Source organism: Trematomus bernacchii, unplaced genomic scaffold (genome assembly GCF_902827165.1).
Source record: "Trematomus bernacchii unplaced genomic scaffold, fTreBer1.1, whole genome shotgun sequence".
NCBI classification, from domain to species: Eukaryota; Metazoa; Chordata; class Actinopteri; order Perciformes; family Nototheniidae; genus Trematomus; species Trematomus bernacchii.
In genome coordinates this window covers 2,287,771-2,315,270 of record NW_022987876.1, presented here as the reverse complement: position 1 = coordinate 2,315,270, position 27,500 = coordinate 2,287,771, and the positions used below count along the sequence as shown (strand labels likewise).

Here is a 27,500-nt window from a genome sequence, read left to right as displayed (position 1 = left end):
ATTAAACCTGGAACTAACAAAGCTTAAATGATTGCCTATAAAAACAACATTAAACATTAAATAATCAGTTGCATTCATTTCTTATGATTACATTTTTCCACAGGCCATCAACAGCTTCTAAAAAACTATTTCCCTCAAAGAACAAACCAAACATGCCCTGTTGTCGTGAAAGAAAGTGCAGAAGGAAACATCCATGTAAACTCAGTGTGCTGCTCTGTGATGCTAGTTCAAGCCAGATACTTGGCATCTCATCTTGGGTGCTAGGTCATCAATGTTTGGGGTCAGGCTCTGAGCTGAGGAAACCCTCAGGATTGGGTGAAGGTGTGCGTGCAATATACCGGAGGGCCAGATCTAATAGTAATTAGAAATTATCCTGCGGGCCGAAATTAAATCCACCAAGGGCCTGATTTGGCCCCCGGGCCTTGAGTTTGACACATGTGCCTTAATGTATATAGACAATGCAATAAAACTTGAGTCCCATAATTAAGAATCTAGCTGTGTCTCATGCAAAACATACTGTATGTAGGTGTTAAATGTGTAGTGCCTTCATACTGGGAAAGAGGCAAAATAACTGTACTCTCCAAAATGCAAAATATATAGAAAAATATAAAAGTGCCAAAAAGTACTTAAAAAGCAGCTTTTTCTGAGATAGATGCAGAAAAAGTGTTAGAACATGTTTATTTTCAGTCAATTAGGTGTGTATTGTGTAAAAGTGTTCCCTTCAGTATCATATAAACACAGCTTCAGAGTGTAACCATCCACTAAGTGTCCCATGAAGGCTTTTGAATAGAGCAGCTGTTAATAAGTAAAGAGTGTAGCTGTCAGAGGCGAGTTTCTAACCGTGTTTTTACAGAGCAGAATGAGAGAGAGATCACAGCCCTGAACTGAAGGCAAACAGAAGCATCCACACAAACAGACCTGAGCCAACAGGTACAGTCTGATCGATACTGATGCAGTTTGACTCTCCGCAGGGTCGTGAGAGCAGAGCGATGTTTACTGGGTCAGCTCGCTGTCACACAGCCTGATAACATGTTCTGAGGCTCTGCAAAGTGCACGAGGTGATGATTTCACTTTTAACAAGCTAGCTGTGGATCAGGTCTGTGGGAACTGTTCATCAGGTCTGAGAGGAGCGGAGAAGTGTAATCACAGGAGCAGAAGATCAGGCTTCATCATATCAGAGTTCAGCAGTAACATACAAATAGGCTTTTTGTGTTTAGGCTTTTATGGGCATTACTGTCACAGAGATAAATACACAAATGAGAGAAAAAGTAACATTTCTCCCATAAAGAAATTGACTTTTTATTCAGGTGGATAACAGTGGGAAATTGAATTGATTTGATTTGTTTAACCCTTGTGTTGTGTTCAAAAGCTGTTTATCGTTAATGATGTTTGCGGGTCAGTTTTGACCCATGATTTGTCTCAGTCCAAAACACTCCAAAATAATGACTATCATCCAATATTATTTTAACTACATCAAAACTAACTTATTATGCATTCATAACCGTACAATCCTGTTGTTATTTTATTTTATGGCCCCAAAACACATTACACCACATATTTAAGTAAAACATGTGATTCAATTCACTCATTATATTTCCTATAGGGAAGACAGTGGATCATTACGTTATCTGACTATAATAGACTATTAGAATACAATCTCCCCCAAAAGGTTATAAATTATTGTTACAGTGGATGAAGGGGGCTGGGGTGGGGTGTCTAAAGTCAAAGATGAATCTTGATTGGGCCAAATTTGAACCCGAGTCACTCAAAACAATTCTGCTGGGTCTCCCCAGACCCCAACACCAAATTATACACTATTTTTTTTAGAGACCTTCAGACGTGGCAAACATTTTCGAAATCTGTTTTGTAGTGTTTATATAGCTGTTGTGGAGGATATCATGAAGCCTTGTTCTGTTAAAAAGAACTAGAGCGTAGTTATTATATCATTTTAACTTGAAACGAGTCACGGGAGACCCGAACACAACGTAAGGGTTCAAACAAGGGACAGTGTACATTAATCAACATATTAAAAACATGTGAATGTACTCGAATTAGCCAACAGGCTAGTTTTCACCGATAGTCCCTTTGCCAGACGGTGATGGGCATCCTAAAAGCAAGAATAAAGATACCACTATATTGTTATACAAAAAAAAAAGGTCATATTTACAATAGACAACATCACTGAATACAGGTCAGGAGCAAGTCATGATAATAAAGAAAACATTCACAATACGCACTCACACACACACACACACACCTACATCCACACATCAGTGCTGACACTGTTGGTGTATCATTTTAATAAATGTAAACAATTATTAAATATTCCATACAATCAATAAGTTATCAATAAAAGTTCAAACATTCATCATATCAGAGTTTAGCAGTGCAATCCAAATAGGTTATTTTCTCTTTAGGCTTTTTCAGTCAGACAACTCACGTGTTTCTTTAACATGTTTATTAGAAGCAGCATATAGTTGAGTTTGGCGTCTAGGCTCGGGCCTCATCACTCCACAGATATACATAGCACGATGAGTGATGATTAAATAACTAACCCCAGAGCCTACAGGTGGAAGCTGGGGTGGAAGCTGGGGTGGAAGCTGGGGCGGTGGTGGGGCAGGCAAGCAGCAGCGACGTGGAGGTAGCTGCAGCAGCAAGCAATGCATAGAGAGAGATCTGGCAGGTTCAATAGAGCGGCATATTAAGGAGACTGTTTGGTTGGTTGTAGAGTGGCAAGGGGCGTTATGTATGAATGCAGCATAAGTGCTCGAGTTGACTGCCTGAACTAGCTCGCAGGCTTCGCCCCATATGTGCATTACTGTCACAGAGACAAATACACTAATGAGAGAAAAGGTCAAATGTCTCCCATAAATAAAGAGGTGGATAACAGTGGGAACGGTACATTAATATGAATGATTCCATATAAGCAAACAGTCATCAATAAAAGTAAACACAAACATTGAATAATTGTCTTTAAATGACATGGTATGGGTCGTGACAAGCAGGTTATTATTGGTGTCGTCTATAAGAAATCTATAGTCTTCATCACTAAATGTACAACAATTCATCTTCAACGAGTGATTGTTTTCCAGTTGGAGATACAAAAAGCCAATAGAAAATGCACCACATTAATGCAAATACAAACAGTGTTAATAAACTACAAAGTGTTTTGGAGCAGTGAAGACCTCTAGAAGTGTTTGGAGAATCCACCAATGTTTTTCAAACCTAAAATACATGCAACTGGAATCTGGTCAGAAACTGAACCCACTCAACCAACACACATCTGACCGAGAGAACACCAGAGATAAGTGCACTGTACACACACACACACACACACACACACACACACACACACACACACACACACACACACACACACACACACACACACACACACACACACACACACACACACACACACACACACACACACACACACACACACACACACACACACACACACACACACACACACACACACACACACACACACACAACAACACACACACACACACACACACAAGCACACACACACACACACACACACACACACTGGGAAACACAAATAGAATGGGACAACATGCAGCAGATGATCCTGAGCACCTCTTGTCACAGATACAGTCTTTTAACATATAGAAGTATTGTTTTGTTTTCACACATTTCACCAGAGAACTGTTAGATGGAATAAAGTATGTTCTTATCAACACCACCCATCATTTTATGTTAACTGGATACTATTTAACAGTATTAATCATATCATAACATCACACATCATAACATAACATAACATCACACATCATAACTTTATTTCATTTCATTATTATTTCATTTTTATAACTATTATTATTTTTGTATTGCTCATGCTCTTATTGTTATTATGTTATGTTATTATGTTGCATTGTTGGAGAAGCCTGTGACATAAGATTTTCAACTGCATAATTACTCTGTAGCTATGTCAGATTGACAATAAAGAACCTTGAACCTTGAATTCACAACAACTACTTCAAGCATTCATTTATTACTTAGTTAGCTATTTGAGATGTCTTGCTTGAAGTTATGAATTCACCGCTCAGTGCCGCAGTACAATCAATATGTACGGTTAAAATAAGCGTCATTATAGGAGTTATGTGCGTTATCGTCTGTAAAAACAAACTTTATGGATACTGCTGTGTTTATGTGTCTTTTAAAAGCGGACCGACTTTTATTATGTAAATGCCTCCCTCTAGTGTCCGAAAGAAGAATAACACTGTGATTAAACATGTTTCAATAAGCAGTACAATTGGGCAACATATAGATAAAGGGTTCAACATGTTATATATATATATATGCATGTATTTCTTCGCCGTGTTTATATATTTCAGGGTATATGCAGGAATCCTGAAGTCAGATGTAATAACTTTTAAGACCTTTTTTAACGCCCTTTCCATACATTTTAAGACCTCATCGCCACTTGGAGTTCTAACCGGTTACATTGGCGACACACTTTACCTCACATTTACTATATACAGTATTGATTGTCCTTCCTCCTTATCTTCCAACTATTTGGACGCAAACTTGCATTTCCCCATAACGATGTTGTTTAACAACCGGTGTAAACGGACCGTCGCGCGCTATCAAGCAGAGCGCGCGATGTCCTGTTCAGATGACGTCAAATCCAACGGGATGCCATACATTAACTACAAAGAATCACACTACACACCTACGCAATGATTACATTCAGGCAGACTGTAGAATACAACCTCTTTGGACAATTTATATACTTATTGAAAACTAGCTACAAAATGTAATACCTTGGAAAATGCCGTTTAATACATTTTTATAGCCTTAATTTTCGCTAAATTGATTTATCAACTTTTAATACTTTTTAAGACCCCGCGGACACCCTGTATCTAAACGAGTAATCCTGAGTTCATTAATTCATGATTTCACACACAGTAAGTACATCATTCATGCAACCCACACCTGCAATACTACAGTATACCAGGTGATATTAGACAAGATGACTGACCATTTATGAGTAAAAGCAACAAAAAAAAAAAAGTATTATAACCTCAATATTTTGTCAGATAACCAGCAAAGAAATTACAAATATCTCCTCAAGATGTTATGGCTCGAAGGCCTGAAACTTGTAACTAAACTATGGTTATAAAAAGCTTTTGTTTTTTTTCTTTCAGCATCAGACACATTTTACTGCAGCTCCAGAAAACTCATGACAAACGTTGCTTTGGTGCAAAACAGATATTTATTAAAAGGAAAAGACCATAATAAATAAATAATACACATCCATCTCCGCCCCGTTGTTCAGGAGGATCCAGGCTGCTGTCAGGAATAAACGTTTTATTTCTACTATTTTTTTTTATTTCCTCTCCTCCTGCTTCTCCTTCTGTTTCTCGCCAGTTTCCTGTCGCTCACGGCCAAACTCAACCACCAAAGGTTTCCCTAGCAACCGGTATCCATGGACCAACTGCAAAGCCTTCTGGGCCGTTTCAGCGTCTGCCAAAAGGAAAACACACACATACAGATCTGATGTTTAATGAAAAGCACACAGCTTAGTTTATTCATGTCGGTCAGTGTGTGTGTGTGTGTGTGTGTGTGCGTGTGTGTGCGTGTGTGTGCGTGTGCGTGTGTGTGTGTGTGTGTGTGTGTGTCACAGAATCTGTTTTTTATTAAGTAGGTTTACACATGAGAGGAACTTGTTTTAGTGTAATTAGTGCATTCAAAGAAGCTCATTTTTAAAGAAAGGAGCAAAACATAGCACCCTCCAGCTGCTTTAATCAGCTCATAATGGGCGTTCTCTTTTACCCAATCACATTTCACCACGATCTCCAGCAGCCAATCATTGTGCTGCAGTCAAATTGTACTCCTGTCTCCTGCAGTCAGCTGTGATTTCAGGTGATTATGCTGCCCCCCCCCCCCCCCCCCACCCCACCCATCAAATCCAGATCTTCAGCATCCTGTTCATCCCTCTTCCTCATCAAATCCAGATCTTCATCATCCTCTTCATCCCTCTTCCTCATCAAATCCAGATCTTCATCATCCTCTTCATCCCTCTTCCTCATCAAATCCAGATCTTCATCATCCCCTTCATCCCTCTTCCTCATCAAATCCAGATCTTCATCATCCCCTTCATCCCTCTTCCTCATCAAATCCAGATCTTCATCATCCCCTTCATCCCTCTTCCTCATCAAATCCAGATCTTCAGCATCCTGTTCATCCCTCTTCCTCATCAAATCCAGATCTTCATCATCCCCTTCATCCCTCTTCCTCATCAAATCCAGATCTTCATCATCCTCTTCATCCCTCTTCCTCATCAAATCCAGATCATCATCATCCCCTTCATCCCTCTTCCTCATCAAATCCAGATCTTCATCATCACCTCCAGTGTCTAGACCCACTGCACTTCCCCCTTAAGATATACAGTATGATATTAGGATCGGGGTCTAATCGGAAGGACCAGGGTTCGAGGTATGTGGGAATAGGCGCTTTCACACCAAGTACTTTGCCGTACTTAGTGCCGGCACTTATTACCCCAGGGCACTAAGTATCAATCGCGTTCACACCGGAGTACTTTTCCCTGAGGGAAGATTACGCAAATGAGCCGCTGACGTCACTTCGTCTTCTTCTGCTTTGGGTTTACTGGCAGGCTGCAAACCACTTCACGGCGTATACTGCCACCCGGAGTCCCCGGCCCGAAGTCCCCGGAGTTGGGGAAGGCTTCAGTCGAAGCTGCTGGGAGTCCCAGCCTTCCGAGTAAATCGCCAGAACGCCGACACCTCCTCATCTCCACCGCTCCCATGTTTTATTTTGTGTTGCCATAAGTTAGTCTCTGTCCGTTGGTGCGCGGGGCTAATGCTAATGCTAATAATGTTAATGCCACAAATACAATGGCGGCTTCACAAAACTTTTCAGAGTTTTACGGGGCGTGGTTTGCAATTCGCCCAGCCAATCAGAACCGGGGCACTTTTTTCCCCCAGGTACCACCTCTCTAGCAGGCACTAAAAATGGGGGTAAAAGTTCCCGGCACTAAGTACTCTTTTTGGTGTGAACGTAACATAAGGGGTACTAACGGAACTAAAGGGGAAAAGTACGGGGAAAAGTACTCCGGTGTGAATGCGGCTAAGGAGGGTCAGAGCTCCCACGGACGCAGTGAAATCACACATCTGTGGGGGTCGCTAATACATTACCAACAACCATTATTTGAATCAAAAATAATGCATGTGTCAATGTAATGAGTATTATTTACATTAACGAGGTAAATAGGCTAAAAGAAAAACATGTTTTCCAAAAGAACTACGCATCTCTTGAAGGACAACATGCCTGCAGCAATAAATTATTGCGCAATCTATGCCTGTGAGCGTGCTGCGCGAGCCGAGATGATGTGTTATGTGGTGTGCGTAGTTTAACCTTTTCATCTTTAAGTTTGTAGCAAGTAGAGGGCTGCTGCTGTGTGTGTGTTTGAGTGTGTGTGTGTGTGTGTGTGTGTTTGAGTGTGTGTGTGTGTGTGTGTGTGTGTTTGAGTGTGTGTGTGTGTGTGTTTGAGTTTGAGTGTGTGTGTGTGAGTGTGTGTGTGTGTTTGAGTGTTTGTGTGTGTGTGTGTGTGTGTGTGTGTGTGTGCGTGTGTGTTTGAGTGTGTGTGTGTGTGTTTGAGTGTGTGTGTGTGTGTGTGTGTGTGTGTGTGTTTGAGTGTGTGTGTGTTTGAGTGTGTGTGTGTGGTGTGTGTTTGAGTGTGTGTGTGTGTGTGTGTGTGTGTGTGTGTGTGTGTGTGTGTGTGTGTGCATGCGCGTTAGTTTTAAAGACCCCCATCGAGCTCAGTTTATAACTCAAACCCTGGCAAGGACTATTAACATTTATATCATATGGCGCATGTGTTAATAAATGTTCTGTCTCTCCTGATTGAACTATCATAAAAGCTGTTTTATTTTTGAGTTTTTTGGTTGTTTTGAATGTTCAACCTAGTTTTATGAAATGTTGAAGCGACTCCTGATGACTGTTTTGATCCATTTGTCTCTTTATTCTTAGTTGGTTTTGTTCTTTTGTTCTTGTCTAATGAGTGTCATTACCCTTATTGTATTTAATCTCCGGTATATTGTTGTTATGTCCATGTTTGTGTAAATAAATAGGAACAAGAAGCTATTATGTTAAAAAGACTACTGTAACAAATAAAAAATAAAGACAATATCTACATGTAAAGTAAAAATAAAATATGGCAAATACTATATAAGTGGAGAGCTGTGCAGATTTAAAAAGTGAAATGTCATCCCGTTTTAAACCCGTATACAGACCATAATGATGTCATAGTTTCTCACCTGGCAGAGTGATGAAGGCCTGGCCCTTCATGCGTCCTGTCAGCAGGCGGTAGAGCAGCGGGGGGGCGCTCTGCTGCTCGTACCTGGAGAACAGCGCCACCAGCTGGGCCAGCGAGGCCCGAGCACTCAGGTTCTTCACACACAGCACCTGCAGAGGAACAGAGCGCTCAGTCTGTGCACGGGGAGAGGGGAACATGTGACCCACACGCTCAAGGCTTGATATGGCTTCCCTTTTATATGTATATATTTATATTATACTCTGAATAAAACTGCTTTCTTACTTGTCTTGCACTTCTGGTTAGATGCTAACTGTCATAGCACATGTACTCTGTGCAATGACAATAAAGTTGAAGCTAATCTAATCTTGTATAGAACATATTTTAATAGGAAAGCCCTTTCACTATTAGGTCTAGGCTACAGAAAAAATAGACAAAAATAACTATAGTACATACTTAAGTTTTTTTCATTTGCAAAGTAAACTTCACATTCTTAATTTCTTGTCATAACCATGTATCTTCTTTGTTTTAGACATACCTCTTTCCTTAAATTAAAATTCATTAATAATGAAAATGACATTACACTTAGTGCAGTTTCCTTATAGCTTCAACATAATCAAACCTTTGAAGTTAGTAAGCTAATATAAAGTTTGTTTAAAACTCTTATAGCTCTCTTCTGAAGCATAACAACTGGATAAGTGTTCGTTACTTTAAAGGGGACCTATCATGCAAAATGCACTTTGGTACGTCTTTTATACATGAATATGTGTCCCCGGTGTTCCAGGGAACTCACCAAGTGTCAGAAAACACAACCCTCTCTATTTTCCTCCATACCCAAATCTCTAAAAAAGGGGCTGCAACGGATCTGATAAAAACTGATCCAGATTTGAACACTGTCCTGACGTCAGGACGGTGGCGCTACGGCTATTGGGCCAACTCCACCAATCAGGAGGAGACAGCCACGGCCATTGCCGTTCGAAAGCGCTGGAGACGCTGTAGTACATATGCCAGGCCTGTAGGTGGTGCTGTTCTCACTGAATCTGCCCTTGCTAAAACAGAGCTAAAAAATGTCAAATTGAGCAAAATGAGGCATGGCTAAAATGCATGATCTGTTTGGTATTTTGAAAAAAAAAAAAGTATAAATATGCCTTAAATATGTATGGCCCTACACTATATTATTCAAATATAGCATGATAGGTCCACTTTAAGTTTCCCCTTACAGTAGGTAGTGTACTGAACTATGAGAGAACAATACAGTATATAAATATATCCCTATAACATGCATCACTGATATATTTAGTTATTTATTATATTGCAAGCTTCATTATTTACGAGTGATTTCAAACATATTTTATGTTCAATTATGACACTCAGGTCCTCAACATGTTCATACCATCTCTGTATTTAAACACCCTTTATTATATATCTTTTATGTGATCATTGATTAGCTATCATCTTATCGTGTGTGCAGTGTGTGTAATATTACAAACAACCTATTCATAAGCTCTGTTTGAGGCTGCAGCTCTCTGTTTGTAGGGAAATGTGATTAAAGTTCAGAACAATCATCATCCGTTTCTCCTGACAGTTTACGAGTCCACATCCCGCAGATCTCTGAGGTTTTAAATTACTGCGAGTTGATGTATTTCATTTTAATGACTCATTTGATGAACACTCAGCGCCCCTATGAACATTAAAACTGTTTCTGCTCACTGTAATCATTTCTTCTGTTCATGCTGGCCACCAGGAGATCCATTATAAAAGAAAATTCTATATGAGTGATGGGGACACATCCACAGCTCTTGCTCTGTGCAGAAATATAATCCAAAATGCTAGTAAAATATGAGGAATACGAGAGCTCAGGTGTACGAATAAGTCTTAATAAGTGGATATTTTGCAAGGCTACATATCGTATAGCTGCGAAGGAGAGACACCAACACAACAAGGGATTTTTTACTAAACCAATGTTACTTTGACACTTGACATGTTCTCTGTGTTTTGTCTTTATATTTCTGTTGTAAATTCTTTCTTATGTTATTGTAGTGTGCTTTTATTACACGTACAGCACTTTGGCTCGACCAAAAATCGTTTTTAAATGTGCTTTATAAATAAAACTTGATTTGATTTGATTTGATACTTTTTCAACTCAGGGCCCACTTAAGAATCACATTTTGTTTCGCGGCCAACAATACGGAGGCTAAATAAAGTTCTGATTGGTCAATTCAGAACATGTGACACGTTGTTAATCCAGTAGAACAGACCGTTGCTAAGGACTGTAATGACCGTTGCTAAGGAGGATCAAGAAAGAGAAAGGAAATAAAAATAAATCTTAATAATGAAAATGTTTCCACACAAATTATAATGTTTTGCAAATTATTTGGCAGCAAATATTGAATTTACATTTACACCCTTTCATATTTTATTTGGGCTTTTAGATGAAGACCGCACACAGTTCATAAATACAACTATTCTTCTGGCTAAAATACATATTTTTAAAAGTCAATCAAGGAGTAATCTTAATTTAAGGTGTTTGAAGTTTGAAATTGTATTTTTTAATACAATTTCTTTTGGAAAAGATTATTGCCACAAAAAAATCAAAGGGTGGCTTAAAAAAAAAAAAAAACGTCCTCTACTGATGATTGGTAGGACTGCACGATTTGGGGAAATAATTATTTCCCCAAATCGTGCAGTCCTACCAACCCATCTATTAGAAACTTATAGTTTACACAGTACTTCCAATTTCTCATTTTTTGGTGTAAAAATTAACATAATTAATATAAGAAACGGTGTCATACACTTTAGCCTATGCCTTCTAATCCAGAATACATGTACAGTGGCTTGTCACTATTTCAAAAGTGATACCTTATTATTGTTTATTATACATTTTTGTATGTATATATTAGTTGTATTAGATCAAAACTACTAAACTAAACTCTTAGTGTGTTGCAGGTGTATCTGTGGGTACCTTGGAGGGTTTCCCCGGCTGGTAGTTCTTGAACCTCGGGATGTTCTGGATCCCTTCTTCAGATTCACGGTTCTTCAGTATTTCTTCCTCTGAGATGGTCTGGATCTCCCCTCTGACGGTCAGCGGCCCCCCCCACCCTCGCCTTCAGACTGCCGATTGGCTGGCTGATGTTTATCCGTGGAGGAGCAGCAGCTGCTGGAGAGTCCTCCTGAGCCAGAAGCTGCTCCGCGGGCTCTGAACTCCACTCTGACTGAACTGAGACACTTTTATCACTCTGCAGTTCTGAAATATAGTCAGAGGCTTCGTGTGATTGGTTGCTGTCTCTGTTTGAGTCTTGTGATTGGCTGTTGTCTCTGCGTGAGTCCTGTGATTGGTTGCAGTCTCTGTGTGAGTCCTGTGATTGGCTGTTGTCTCTGCGTGAGTCCTGTGATTGGTTTCTGTCTCTGTGTGAGTCCTGTGATTGGCTGTTGTCTCTGTGTGAGTCCTGTGATTGGCTGTTGTCTCTGTGCGAGTCCTGTGATTGGTCAGGTGTGTTTCTGTGTGTAGACAGGTGTGCTGCTGTTTCTCTCTCCTGTGGTGAAGCGTGTTTTCTGTTCCTGCTGAGGACGTCTCTGTAGAGAGAGTGCATCGGGTCGGAGGACGGCGCCCCCTGCTGGCTCTCTGGGTTTTCTTCATCTGTTGTGAGAAAGGAAATATATAAGCAGGTGAGATCTTCTGGGACTGAGGGGACATTGAGTCCTCTTCGCTGCTGTTTTGAATTTACTTATATATCCTCCCGTTTACAATCGTTTTCTACATCACTCATTCCAATTTCTTTTAAAAGGGAATTATTATTTTTGATAGAAGCATTTAAAAAAGTTTGAACATGAAAGCAATGATTCCAATTATATTATAAGTACACCCACTTGTTAAATTACTCACTGGCAGTTGCATGAAGAACATATTAAAATCTGAACAGAAAATGGCTGTCATTAAAGCTGGGAAGGTAGTAATTATAATTGTACCTTTCTAGAAAATATCTTTCAGAGTTGGCTGAAAAATATAAGCATCAACGGTACTCATTATGCAGAATGCCCATTTAAGGATCATTCAGTATATAATTGTTGCATTAAGTGTTCATTAACTTTTTGTTGCATCTCATAGCTTCAACCATAATTATATCATCAATTGAAGAAACTAAAAGTGACAAAATAAATGTAGTGGAGTAGAAAGTATGTGGTATGAGAAGTTGTTTGTATGTGGAGATAAAAAGGTATTGTAATCAACCACTCTCACCTCTGACTGTTATTTTGTAACTTCCCCTCTCTGTTACGAAACTTACTTCAGCCTATCTAAACACACTATAACAAGCCAGTCTAGTTTATGTGTCTTCACCTCTGTGGTAGAGCGCAGCGAGGAAGCCCAGGCGGTCGGTTCCCTGGAAGAGCGCCCGCTCGATCTCCATCTCTCTGCGGGACAGCGGGCGGCTGGAGGCGAAGCGCTGCGGGCGGGACATCAGCTCCTCCCGGGCCTCCATCTTATCCGTGATCACCTGCAGGCGCTGCTCCTTCGCTCCGGGGGCCGCACACACCCCGTGGGCCTGAGTGGGCACCGAGCGGGGTCAGACGTTAGAGCGTGGGATGGCGTTTATATAAAGATTCAAGATTTTTCAAGGCTTTTATTGTCATGTGTGCATTAGCTGCAGTGTAGATATGACAATGACAATCTGAGGTCACAGGCTCCTCTAACAGAGCAACACAATACAATAGTGCAAGTAAATACAATAAAATTGAATATAATAGAAATAGTGCAAGAATAGTCTATATACAATTATAAAACGGACAAGTCAAATCAAGCAATGTGATTGGTTCTTAGCCGTGATATAATGAGCGTATATCACGGGTAGAATTGTAGTTACTTTTCACAACAAGTCAGTATCCCCCCGCGTCTGAGAAAAGCTACAACCGTTACAGCTGTTACAATTACGTCCGTTACGAAACTAACTAACAAACAAAGCTTAAGATGGAAACATAGGTTAACTTCGACCTTGGGGTGGTCTTACTATGGAGGAGTGGATTGAGCAGTGCCTATCTCCAGAAAGCACCTAAACGACGCCATGCAGAGCTACGTGAAGAGCAGGTAGACCAACTGGAAAAGTACCACCATTCAAAAGCTTTCTGATGCGGGTCTTGAAACAAAGCAGAGAAATGATGACCGTTAGTGGCCACAGGTGCGAAAGCTCTCTCCAGAGCTACTGGAAGCCCAATCTCGGGGACCGGAGAAAGTGGAGCAATATTCTCTCCACGCCAAGCAACAGCCTAGAACAACCTCAACCTATACAAGTAACCACGTAAGCCATGCTACTGATGCTGGACAGGTTTTCAGTGGGTGCACAATAAACGGCAACATACACATTAATGTAAATAAATAGCCAAATGATGGATCAACGCTCTCTGTCTAATATGTTCGCTAGCTGTTAGTGTTGTCGCCTAGCAACCACCATGTTTCGTGCAGAAGGCAACGGAGGGACTATTTTACTTTGAACATCATTATTTACTAATAAAAACTATTTAAATTAGAGTGTGTATTTTTCTTTCATATGGCCACACTTGGTAACCGTTTTATAAAAAGCAATAGCTAAGGGGGTTGAACCACGCCCCTTAACTGTGATATAATGACCATATACCGTGGTATATGGTCATTATATCACAGTTAAGGCCTGTCGTGAGCTATTGCTTAAGTAATTGGAATATTGATATATATATAAGTTGCAAACAGATGGATGTTCTTTCAAAAGGTTAGGTGTTGAAAGTATGTGGATCAGTGTTTCCTCAGGCATTAAAGCGAGAAAGGACCCACGTTTACATTGGATGTCTCATTTGTTGCTTGAATATTGATCATAACAATCATCTGTTATTATTCTAAAAAAGGAAAGTATGTATGTGTGTGGTGTTCATTTCGAAATAGCAGTGAATAAAGTTGATATAGTGAATGCAAAAACTTGATTAAATGGAATTTAAACTAAGAGGAAATGTTTATGATAGTCCTGTTATTTTATTTTTTTTAATTAGAAAGACTGCACAAGTGGTTCATTTCACAAGAGTTGAAGGGAAATGTATTTTTTTTGCTGTTTCTCGGAAGGGAAATATTATAACTTAAAAATAAAAGTGAAATGAATTTTGTTCCTTTAATAAAAGGCAATATGGTTTAAATTGAGTTCCTCTAAAAGGATAACATTTTTGTATTATTTCCTGATTATTCTAGTATCATTTTAGTTCAAGTCTGCTATGAATAAGACCTTTTTTAAGACCCTTTCCATTCATTTTAAGACCTTTTTTAAGACCCTTTCCATTCATTTTAAGACCTTTTTTAAGACCCTTTCCATTCATTTTAAGACCTCATCGCCACCAAGAGTTTTAACCGGTTACCTTGGCGACACACTTTACCTCACATTGACTATATACAGTATTGATTGTCCTTCCTCCTTATCTTCCAACCATTTGGACGCAGACTTGCATTCCCCCATAACGATGTTGTTTAACAACCGGCGTAAACGGACCGTCGCGCTATCAAGCAGAGCGTGCGATGTCCTGTTCAGATGACGTCAAACCCAACGGGATGCCATAAATAAACTACACAGAATCACACTACACACCTACGCAATGATTACATTCAGGCAGACTGTAGAATACAACCTCTTTGGACAATTTATATACTTATTGAAAACTAGCTACAAAATGTAATACCTTGGAAAATGCCGTTTAATACTTTTTAATAGCCTTCATTTTCGCTAAATTGATTTATCAACTTTTAATACTTTTTAAGACCCCGCGGACACCCTGGAGAACCACAGAAAATCGGGGAACAAACCCCAAACGTACAGTGCGGTGAATCGGACCCAGCAGGTTTTACCTTCTCCGCCTCCAGAGGTTCATCTCGGCGCTGCCACAGCTGGATCTCGGTGTCGGTGAGGCCGAGCTCCCGCAGGCCGGCCAGCTCCTTCTCCCCGTCCTGCAGGGCCTGGAACTGGGAGAGGCTCCTCACGCCGGCTGCCTGCTGCCCAAACGGCCGGTAGAGCGACGCCGGGGCAAAGCACTTCCTCTTGGCGACACATCTGTAAGAGAGAAGTTGTTTCAGTGCTGACGATGTTTCAAGGCTTTTTATTGTCATGTGTGCATAGCTAGTGTATTTATGACAATGACAATCTTAGGTCACAGGCTCCTCCAACAGTGCAACACAATAACACAGATAAAATAGTGCAAGTAAATACAATTAAATATAATATAATAGAAACAGTGCAGAATAGTCTATATACAGTAATTGGAATATTGATATATGAGTTGCAAACAGATGAATGTTATGTATGTTTTTCCAAAAGTTGCGATAGGGGGGTCAAATTGACTGAAAGTTACTTTTCGATAAAATAAACATCTACATGCCTTGATTATTTTATTCCTAATGTCGTTATCAATTTATTTTAAAGCTCAATAAATAACAAAGAAGACCTTTGACAGGCACTTTTTTCATTTTGTCCGGAAGATTTAAACTTTGACGGACATGTTGACCGGCAAAAACGAATTCTAACGGAAACTCTGGTTTCAGTACAGATACCCAAAACAGCTGGAGACATTTACAAAGTCACATATTCTAGCGTTGTTTCTGACTCTTTACGATCATATTTGACTGATAAAAACACGGCTGTGTAAGAACATGTTGCCCCGGGGTTTGTGTAAAAGAAAATTCTCCACATTGCTTTGTGGGAAGAAAACATAACAGAGCAATTGATGGATGCTTCTTTTTCCGAAGCAGTAAAGAGAGCGTGGGTTTTCTTTTTATATAGAGCTCAGGTGGGAATAAAACGTGAAACAGCTCACTTAATTTTCCCACTGAGCTACACAGCTTTTATTAAACACAGCAAATTGATTTTTTACTGTCAATGTGTGACAATAAAATCGTCTTATAAAAATGTGCACAGTCATGATCTGCTATCAAGAGACAGACGTTCACTACAGGGTATGGTGCTTGTTAGTATGTAGTAGTAGAGAGTCTTCTGCACTATGACAGTACTCATTAAGGGGATACATTGCGGTATATTTTTGTCTTTTGAATTTGTCCCAACCCCAGAAGTTGCACTATAACAAGAATATAATTTTTTGAAAGTACACTGAATGTGGCCATAGGACTTAATACATTTTTGAGAAAATAAATGTTGTCCATAGGTTTTTGATCAAGCTATCTTAATTAAAATATGTTGTACATTGTATTTGCACAGACATGACTGACTTTAATCTTGATAATGAAAAGATAAACAAGAAGCCACTTGCTTACACAACAGAACTCCCAACTACTAAAAGAGATAAACAAACAATATTTGATAATGCTGCATTGTTTTGAAACAGACCGGTCAATGTCGACGTCGGTGTGGAGCTGCTGCAGCAGGAGGCTGTGCAGCTGCCTCTGGCCCTCCGTCTCCTGCTCCTCCAGCAGCGGGCCATCCTCACACAGCTGCCGGCTCACTCTGATTGATTGATTGACACACACACACACACACACACACACACACACACACACACACACACACACACACACACACACACACACACCACACACACACACACACACACACACACACACACACACACACACACACACACACACACACACCACACACACACACACACCACACACACACACACACACACACACACACACACACACACACACACACACACACACACACACACACACACACACACACACACACACACACACACACACACACTACACACACACACACACACACACACACACACACACACACACACACACACACACACACACACACACACACACACACACACACACACACACACACACACACACACACACACACACCTTAATACAACTTAACTAACAAAAATGCAACATGTGAAATAAATGATTTTCGGAAAGTTCAAACATAGCTTGCAATTAATGATTCATTTAATTTTGGATGAGTCTGACTGTTTATTTTCTCGATTAATATTGTTTGGTTGTTGTCTTATTTTGCCTGCCTTCCCCTTAATCAAAACATCATCAATAATAGAAACATGTGTTTGTAAATTCAAGTTACCTAACAGGCAATACTACAGAAAAAGAGGATTCAAAACCATAGATAATACTTCACCATCAACAAAAGAAACAGATAACCTGACACTTCGTATCATCTAATATTATAGCTTGATGCATTTTCTTGCCATACAATCATTCTGTAGAGAACTCCACAGTTTGACCCCATCACTAAAAAACTGCTTTAAAAATAATCTGTCCATATGAGGCTTTCATTAAATCTATGGTCCTCCTTGTCCTTTGAACAATTATATTTGGGTAACACTCTGCTTTTTGCTCTGTGTCTAACTGTGAATGTCTGTAACTCAATTTAAATAAAGAATTCACTATTGCTAACTTAATAAGAAGTATATTGCTTGAATCCACTTTAGGAATATGTGTTAAAAATGGGTTTCATATTGCTCATGTAAGTGATATTAGTATACAAATTAAAAAATACATATACCCTGTAATCTAATATGCCTTGTTAATAACAGACTGTATATATTAGAATATAATATTCTTAGATACCTATGTATTTTCGTTCATTGTCACAAGCTAACATCTCAATGTAGTCCCTCTTTTATCATAAACTCCATCTAAAGGTGGAGACAGTGAATATTTTTCATCCTCTTTTAGCATTAGCCGTGTGGTAAACTGAGACTACCAGGGGCAAACTGAGCGATGCAGAGGTGAGGAATACGGTCTATGCATAAGCTTTGAGTCTAAAGTATAGATGAATAGAAACATAATAGTCCTGTTCAACATATTTTAAGATACAATCGTGTTAAACATGTTGCTGCTACAGAGATTAGCTAACGTTAGCTTAGCTGGCTCTAGCTATCTCCATGACAACAACGGTGCCTGCCGTAGATCAGACGTAAAAGCAACGTAACAGCTATAAACTGGTATTTTCTCCCAAAGCAAGGACACCAAACGTTAATTAAAATGACACAATTGTAATGAAATGACAGGTAAATGATACTGATAACTTGTAGTTTTGTTTACCTTCGCATGCTTCCGCGGTGTTATTTCTGCTTCCGGTCTGTGGACTCATGGGAAATGTAGTTAAATCCCCCATCTGAGTAATAATGAACTACTGTATTATAGTCTCATGGATACAGATAGGGAACACATTATTCCACAGCTTCGCTTTTGACAGAAAACAGATCAATGTGTACATTATTTCTGAAACTTTAATGGTGATAATAACAATTGTATGGTAATGTGAGTATCTTTTTTTCAGCTGTTTGGATTAATCTCTCTGTTGAAATCCACATCAGATCAAATATGCTGCATTCATTTTTTGATGTTATTAAATACCTTCCAAAGAATTAAGACTTCCACTGTACCACACCCTGCTTCAATGGAAAGGGTGTGGTTATACCTCCATCGTCATCACATTGGCTGCATTCCCTTATCATTCATTCAGATGTGCCTTATGTCTTATTATAAAAAGTAATGCTGCAAAGCCTTGCTGGGTATATATACTGACCATTCACCACTCCACCCTCCCCACCCAGCTCAAGTGTCCTCAATTAGCCTGCTGGGTGACGTCAGTAAGGTGACATGGGTGCTTCTCTCTCCACCATCTCTGAGCAATAAGTAGCAACATGGCTTTAACAGATGTGGATGAGATCCTGTGCTGTTTTGCATGCAATTAAAATTGTCTATGCATTATCTGCGTGGTTCTGCAGCGGCTGCTCGTCCCCTCGCCTGCCCGCCTGCCTGCAGCCGGTGTCGGGTCGCCGGCAGCCTCCTCTCCGCTCCTCTGCAGGGCTGCAGGGCTGCGCAGCTCCTGACTGACAGAGAGATGAGGGGTGGGGACGCAGGGTGGGGTCACAAGCAGGGAGAGGCGGAGGAGGAAAAGGCAGAGAGAGAGAGCCCAGCCCTTGAATGCACGGCAACAACACGCCGTCAGAGAGAGGGAGAGACACACCGAGAGACTGGCTGTTTTTTGGGGGGAGCAAAGGGAGCCTTCGACGCTGCGGATATGAACTGAAAAGAGCGCACAAGAAGAGGGAGCGTGTATCTATATATCCCACATTTACTGTTAAGGTGGAAACTAATCCCCCCCCAAAAAACCCTGCTCTCTCCCTATAACAGCTCTTATTCAGATATAGCTACACCCAAAAGCCCCGACCGACCCCCTCCTGCTGCTCCACCCCTCCGCCGCTGCACCGCTCCGGCAACCGAGATGCACACGGAGACCCGTAACAAGAAAGTAAGTGCACGTTATTGACTTTGCCCTGGTCAATGAATACAAAAAAAATTAAACAAATCCATCTGTGTGGAAGCAGTTGTCAGCTCAACATGTACCACATATGAATGTCAGTGTGTAATTACAAGTGTATTCTCGCAGGTAGGCAGTTTATTTTGCAATTAGTGGAAGAGTTTTGTAACAATGCATTGTAACATCATGTTCAGAGCACTGTCATCTCCACAGGTAACACGGAAACCTGTCGTCTGTCCCCGCTGTGTGTGTTTCTCTCTGTGTGAGTGTGTGCGAGGTTAGTTAAGGTTCAATTTGAAATGCTCTGTGATCTCTGAGAGGCAGGAAGGAAACGGAAGGCAGAAGCTGCAGCTTGTAGGACACCATCTTAGCTTTTAAAGGGCCAGCAGCCTCTTCTGAAACACACACACACACACACACACACACACACACACACACACACACACACACACACACACACACACACACACACACACACACACACACACACACACACACACACACACACACACACACACACACACACACACACACACGCCTGGGAAGCAGCCAGGTGCACTGCCTCCATGCTACACTGCATGGGCCCTACTTGTGCCTTTAAATGATTTCTGCTTCAACTCAGTATGCTCATGTGTCAGTACTCAAAAGTGAATAAAATATCAGGATGTTATGGAGCAGAAAGCAAGCAACAGTATCCTGACTGCAGCTCCAGATCTGTTGTATATGTGATAGTTGGTAGGGAAGATGCTGGAGACAAGTTGCAGTCTGGTGCACATCTTCCTTGATAAAGAAATGAACTTTGACCTGCAGGTCTGCATGGCTGACCAATTGATGTTATTGAATATTGATTGTTTGATGGATTTTAAAGTTGCACAGTAACAGAAAACACTGCAGTGTCCCTCTTGTTACTGTATGTTTGTTGTTTATTCCTCTATTTTAGATTAATTTAATTTCTGATAATATTTCTGATAACCAGCATTAGCAATTTCACTGACGAACACCTAATCTTTACTCTTGGGCTACAACCAACAGTTAGTTTGATGATTGATTATTTATTGATTTAAAACTGTCCAACACATTTTCTAGAGTCCAAGGTCCTAACATAGTTTGCATAAGCCTAAAATGTATTTTCCAAAAATAATATTTTGAACAGTTACAATTCAGAAAATATTTGGCGATCGATTTACAAATTGATTAATTGACAAAGGTTAAGTTGCATTTAAACATTGTAGACTTCAAGCAGTTGCATGACATTGTTGCCTCACTGCAGGTGATTGTGTATTTCGGAGTAAAGGTGGAACAATTGCAAAGGGTTTGTCTAACCAGCTGGTACATGTCTGGGCATGATAGCCAAGGTTGGCCCTTTAGTTTGGTCCTTACGTGCTGATTCACCTGTGCGGACATGCCTTTTTAAAATAGATTGTTAGGTATAATAATTAAATAGATACACTTAATATATCCCTAGCACTGACTTGTACCAAAGTTGGGGTTTTCACACCGATGGGCAACACTGTCTCCATCCTTTTTATTGTTTATTGATGACAGATGACAAGGGTGATGTCTACCATTAGAAATGTATTTTTGAGATGCTCAGCAGAATGTATATCAGAATGAAAAAATAATCCTTAGTTAGTTTTAGATTGTATTGACCTATACCAAAGCAAATGTATGCTGACCAAGCTACAGCTAATTAAAGCTACTATTTATAACATCACTATCACATAATCTATCCATGTGAAAAATGTAATAAGTGGTGTGAATTAAAAAAGAGACAATATTCCAGTTTGAGTGATCGACACAATACTAAGTTTAGAAAATGTAAATGTATTCGATCAATTCAGGAAGTATAGGAGGCAACTTTATTACATTACATGTCACTTGTTAGACACTTTTATCCAAAGCGACTTACATACTCAATACTGTGGACAATCCCCACAGGAGCAATTTTGGGGTGAAGTGTCTCAGGGACACAACGACATGCTGACTGCAGTGGGGTTTGAACCTGTGCCCCCCTGATCCAAACACCAACGCTCTATCCACTGCACCACACGCCTCCCAACTTTATAACTAGCTTTGGGCTTATAACTGTTATGTTCTGGTGTTGGACTTGGTTGGTTAGCTATTCTATGCTAACATGGATTTGAAGAGGTGTTTTAGTTAACTAGAAGGGCTCTAGGAGAGAGTGGAGCTCCGCTAAGGCCAAATGTGATTCCTTTTAGTGTCAACAGAAGGGCAACATAGGTTTTGTATTCACACTGTGAACCGGTTGCTCCAAAATATGATGGGTTCTTTCTTGAACCATGCTACATCCTTTCACCAAGTTTCGTGAAATAGGACCAATTGTTTATCCGCTATCCTGCTCATAACGGGTGGGGACGGGTGGCACAGTGGTCTGTGCGTTTGTAATGTGTATTTGTAAAGCGCTTTGAGATTCATTGTTAAAGCGCTATAATAAATATAAGGATTATTATTATTATTATTATAAGTCCACAAACTGAAGCGGAAAAAGTGACTTCTTTGGTGGAGACTATTACAAGAATGCTTGTCTTCTCAACATGACATTTTTCCTCCTAACTTTCACTGTTTCCCACCGAGCTGCAGTAGAGCAGCCTAGCCTCCAGGTGAAGGTGGATTAGCACAGCTAATTAGCCTCACCGTGTTTGTCTCTACTTTAAAGTCTGTCTGAAGGGTCAAAGCACTTTGGGCTCCGGGGCAAACATGTGACTGCTCTGATCAATGAAGGCCTTTTTACTGAAAGTGGAAACCAATAGATCCGTCTGTAGCCTTGTGACTGAAGACGGTCTTTAACGCTGCTGCTTTAAAAGTTAGTAATCACAGTAAGTAGCTTTCAGCCTGCAATAAACTGTGAGGTGTTGAACCCTCTGCACAGATATAATTAGCCTCAATTAATCCATTAGATATACTGTGGAAGGGACATTTATGTCAGTAACTCATAAACAACAATAGCTGAGTCATAGGAACTTGTTTGACCAATAAAGTGCAGGAATTACAAAACCTTATCCTCAGGACTTAGACACAATAAGAATGTTTAAAAGCAGAGCACTGGCTTTATTATAATGTCACTTTTCCCCACGTCTATCTTTGCTAATAATGCAGACATTTAAGCTAAAACACATTTAAGACCGAAACTCAAAGTAGCATGATTGGAAAAAAGTATTTCAAACTCAAAGAGGCTGAACTAGTTCAATTTCAAGCTTGTTAAACGTTACTGAAAATCAGTTAAAGTTCATGTTTGTTCGCAAGAGTGAACTGAAGTGCCGGAAAAACATATTTTGGTTGTAGCCGTTCTTTTTGGTTGGTGTTCCCTCTATTTTTGGTTCATTCGTGTGTTATTATCCTCAGGTCTATCAAAAGACCTTTACTGTGACATCTTCTTTTGAGTTGACAGTTCTAGTTTCTATAAAACCACTAACATAAAACACATCACTTAATGTGTACTGGAGAAATGTGGCCCTTGAAGAGCTGATTATTGTTTATGAACGCAGTAAATTACACTTTAATGGTACACCAACACCAGTCAGCCGATAATGGAAAATCAGACATTCATTTACTCTCTGCTAATATTGTGGGTTATTATTTTGAAATATGTGGTGCAACTTGTCTCTTTAGACACAATAAATCAGTGTAATATTATACAATAACAGCAGATTAGATGGATATGATGGATCACAGAGTCACTTTTAGTATATAATTGTTTTATTGTTTGCTGAATGTGTAGAAAAACTCACAAAGGTCTTACTTACTTTCTGTTTTTACTTCAACCTTCGACCCAGATAACTGTTTTTGAAGCTGTGGGATTGGAAATCAATTTTCTCCCGTCACACTTAACGCTGTGCATTATTGGAAATGTAGTTAACTGATAGAAGCGCATTGCATCCCAGAACTGAGCATGCTCCATGGTGTGTGTGTGTGTGTGTGTGTGTGTGTGTGTGTGTGTGTGTGTGTGTGTGTGTGTGTGTGTGTGTGTGTGTGTGTGTGTGTGTGTGTGTGTGTGTGTGTGTGTGTGTGTGTGTGTGTGTGTGTGTGTGTGTGTGTGTGTGTGTGTGTGTGTGTGTGTGTGTGTGTGTGTGTGTGTGTGTGTGTGTGTGTGTGTGTGTGTGTGTCCAGGATCAGCTGGGCTGTAGAAGTGAGAGCAGGGTCAGCTGTACATTCCTGGGCAGGGCATCGGCAGGAAGGGCCCTTGAATACAAAGTCTGCCTGTGTGTGTGTGTGTGTGTGTGTGTGTGTGTGTGTGTGTGTGTGTGTGTGTGTGTGTGTGTGTGTGTGTGTGTGTGTGTGTGTGTGTGTGTGTGTGTGTGTGTGTGTGTGTGTGTGTGTGTGTGTGTGTGTTGTGTGTGTGTGTGTGTGTGTGTGTGTGTGTGTGTGTGTGTGTGGGTGTGTGTGTGTTTAAAACAGAGAGCTGTAGGCAATGATTAACTATGCGGAAACAAAGTTTGATCAAACTAATGAGATAGTGGAAGTTGTGTATAAGTGTGTACCCTTCTATACTACACACATATTTGCACACACCCATTCACATCTTACAGAGTTGTGAGCATGCCATGGATGGGTGGAGGGGTCAGAAGTAGCCAGTTACTGCCAGCGTGTCACCCCACCCTCAACATGTCAGTTAAAAGAGCTCTCCTGTCTTTCTTCATAAAAATGAGGGGGAAACTTATTTCTGACGCATTTTTTTCATATAATAAACATCTGCAAAATTCAACAGTTGTGAAGTTTCTAAAATGAAAGAAACGTAACCTGGTGGTTTTTGCATACTTTACAACACCGCTGACTACAGTTTGCCTTTTGAAACCAGTACTGTGTGTTTCCTAAGTGAGTTTTAATGGTAACATGCAGCCATTTGGATGAATATATTTCAGTGTGTCACGAAAACCAACTTGATGAGACTTGTAGAAACTTGACAATCCTTAATTATGAACCATTCAGAATCTATAATCATTAGTCTAGTGTTATATGATAAACAGCACACACTGTGACTGTATACCTATTTCTACATTTGAAATGCTTTATTCTGTTTGTTTCTGATTTTCTTGTTAATTGGCTGTAAAATAATTGAGTGGATGAAGAAGGATCTATTCACTTCAAGTTATTGTACCTCGTATTCTGGCAATATTTAAATTGGTTTGCTGATGTATTTAACTTTCTACTAAGGTGACTCTCACATCAAATCTGTAAGGTTGCTGCATTACATCTTAAAACAATTCACATATAGAAAAAAAGTAGATTATCAATTAGCATTAGCTAAAATGCTAGCTCACTGCATATACTTTCCCCATTGTAATCTGGATGTGAAAGTTTTGCATGCTAACTCCACAATCATGGGGACAATGAATGTGTGGGCAACTGTTTTCAATTGTGCAGACAGTAAGATGTCAAGCAGAAGAATTACCTGCAGCTATATGGAGTTTTATACATGTTCAGAAATCTAAAATATCAATGTACTTGCAGTGTTGGTTGTGTCGAGTCAGAGGCCTCTTTTCTCTTTTCCCTTTGTTCAGAAAAGAAACAAAACAAAAAAATCATTCATAGATGAATCACAACATATTTTTAAACTTGTATTAATCAAACTTAGAAAACACAATGCGTCTGTAAAACAGGTTGAGCTTGCAAAGTGCAACTCTCATTGTTTATTTCCTGGAAAAATGGATTCCTGTATTGCTGTAATTCAATCCACCCACACACACGTATTTATATCATATTCCAGTTCTGAATGAATCAGGTTTAATTGGCTGTAAAATAATTGAGTGAATGAAGAAGGATTTATTAATCCAACTTCAAGTTCTCGTACCTCGTATTCTGGCAATATTTAAATAGGTTTGCTGATGTATTTAGCTTACTACTAAGGTGACTCTCACAAACAATCTGTAAGGTTGCTGCATTACATCTTAAAACAATTCACATATAGAAAAAACCCCAGGAGTATTATCAATTAGCATTAGCTAAAATGCTAGCTTTCTGCATATACTTTCCCCATTGTAATCTGGATGTGAAAGTTCTGCATGCTAACTCCACAATCATGAGGACAATGAATGTGTGGGCAACTGTTTTCAATTGTGCAGACAGTAAGATGTCAAGCAGAAGAATTACCTGCAGCTATATGGAGTTTTATACATGTTCAGAAATCTAAAATATCAATGTACTTGCAATGTTGGTTCTGTCGAGTCAGAGGCCTCTTTTCTCTTTTCCCTTTGTTTAGAAAAGAAACAAAAAAATCATTCACAGATGAATCACAACATATTTTAAAACTTGTATTAATCAAACTTAGAAAACACAATGCGTCTGTAAAACAGGTTGAGCTTGCAAAGTGCAACTGTCATTTCCTGGAAAAATGGATTCCTGTATTGCTGTAATTCAATCCACCCGCACACACGTATGTATATCATATTCCACTTCTGAATTAATCAGGTACGTTCACTATTTAAATGTTTTGCACTGGATTGCCACGTGTTACTTATTGAATTACATGTTTCTTACTATAAGTGTGTGATAGGATTAAGATAAATGTATTTGACCCTGACTGAAGTATGAGGTAGTATGAGGGAGAATTTGGCACGTGTTGGATGCCATAAACTGACTCTTTGTAATGATTTAAAGGAACCAGGGTTGCATTTGTAATTTAGAGGCACTGGTGACCTGGAGATCAGGAGTCTCACGCTTCACTGGCTGAGCGAAGGGCGCTGTAATAAGCGTACTGTAAGTGTTTTCCAGGTGGCGAAGCTAAACGTATCACTGCGCTTTTCCATTTGATCTGATGCTCTTTTTCCGAGTATTTTACGCGATGTGAAGCCGCACAATGTCTCTGCAACTATAAGCTTCAGTTGCTTGATCATCGAAATTAAGGACAAGAGTAAAGGGTTGGATGACAGAGTGCTGACAGAAATGTTTTCTGTGACCGACAGATGAGACGGAGAGCTTTTGTTTCTTTCTTCTCTGCGTCCTCATACCGAGACGTTGACATGTTCCCCCTCTCTAGCTTGTATCAACCGTAACTGAGTATACGTATCAGGTGTTCAACCTGAGTGGGAGATTGGTTAGTTGGCCAGCTGGCTGCCTGTGTCTGCCTGTGTCTGCCTGTGTCTGTGTGTGTGTGTGTGTGTGTGTGTGTGTGTGTGTGTGTGTGTGTGTGTGTGTGTGTGTGTGTGTGTGTGTGTGTGTGTGTGTGTGTGTGTGTGTGTGTGTGTGTGTGTGTGTGTGTGTGTGTGTGTGTGTGTGTGTGTGTGCCACAGAACAGATAAATGAGAGCGAGGTATGAAGGCACGGTGTGAGGAATAGAGTGGGTGCGTCGGGCCATCATTGGGGTCACTGCAGGCGGACGGGGTTTAGGTTCAGGTCACACAGGCAGCTGAATCACTGAGAATTGATGGGAGGCAGGAAGTCTTGAGAGCAGAGGGGAGGTAGATGTCAGATCTGTGTTTTTTATTAGTCTGCATTACCGAGCTAGATAGAAATGCTTCCTCTTCTTTTGTACAACGCTTGTTGAAGGTTTTTTAATCTAAAGCATAACAATAAAACATTTGTATTTATCCTGAGCAGAGAATACATTCACACTCTCTCTGTGTGTTTAATGCCGTCACAACCAACAACAATGTCTTGGAAGCGTAATGTCCACCATCCGGATTTCCCTCATAAACACGGTTAGCTCTGTTAGCACTATTACTGTTGTCAGCGTTGTTAGCTGCTAACTGCTGGCTCAGCCAATGATGAGAGGTGAGAGCCCTGTGAAGGCAATCTCTCAATTAGATACACTACAGATATGTATATTTATATTTCTTCTGTTGATGTTTATATTTGTGTTGTTTGCTGTCTATGTTTATTTTTCTATTTTAAATTGTATCATATTTTTGTCCATTAACTCACCTGGGTACTATGCCTTGTTAACGTGCTGCTGAAACAGAACAACAATCTTCAAATTTGGA

General features: G+C 40.1%; 2 protein-coding genes across 3 annotated transcripts in view; one reads left to right on the top strand and one right to left on the bottom strand.

Moving 5' to 3' along the window:
* Positions 1-5,223: 5,223 nt before the first annotated feature.
* Positions 5,224-18,742, bottom strand: rbm41 (RNA binding motif protein 41). Its single transcript, XM_034113973.1, is given in 9 exon segments — positions 5,224-5,493; positions 8,307-8,454; positions 11,265-11,397; positions 11,399-11,939; positions 12,639-12,843; positions 15,156-15,357; positions 16,645-16,761; positions 18,339-18,375; positions 18,654-18,742. Coding segments are annotated over 8 exon segments (1,491 nt in total). The 5' UTR covers positions 18,347-18,375; positions 18,654-18,742; the 3' UTR covers positions 5,224-5,356.
* Positions 18,743-19,197: 455 nt separating this feature from the next.
* Positions 19,198-27,500, top strand: part of klf8 (Kruppel-like factor 8) — a 71,507-nt gene continuing 63,204 nt past the window's right edge. Inside the window, exon 1 of one of the 2 annotated variants that reach the window (XM_034113976.1) lies at positions 19,198-19,554. In XM_034113976.1, coding sequence (XP_033969867.1) covers positions 19,528-19,554 — 27 coding nt within the window. In that variant the 5' untranslated portion in view covers positions 19,198-19,527. The remainder of the gene's footprint in view (positions 19,555-27,500) is intronic. The other variant, XM_034113974.1, reaches the window with a different exon arrangement.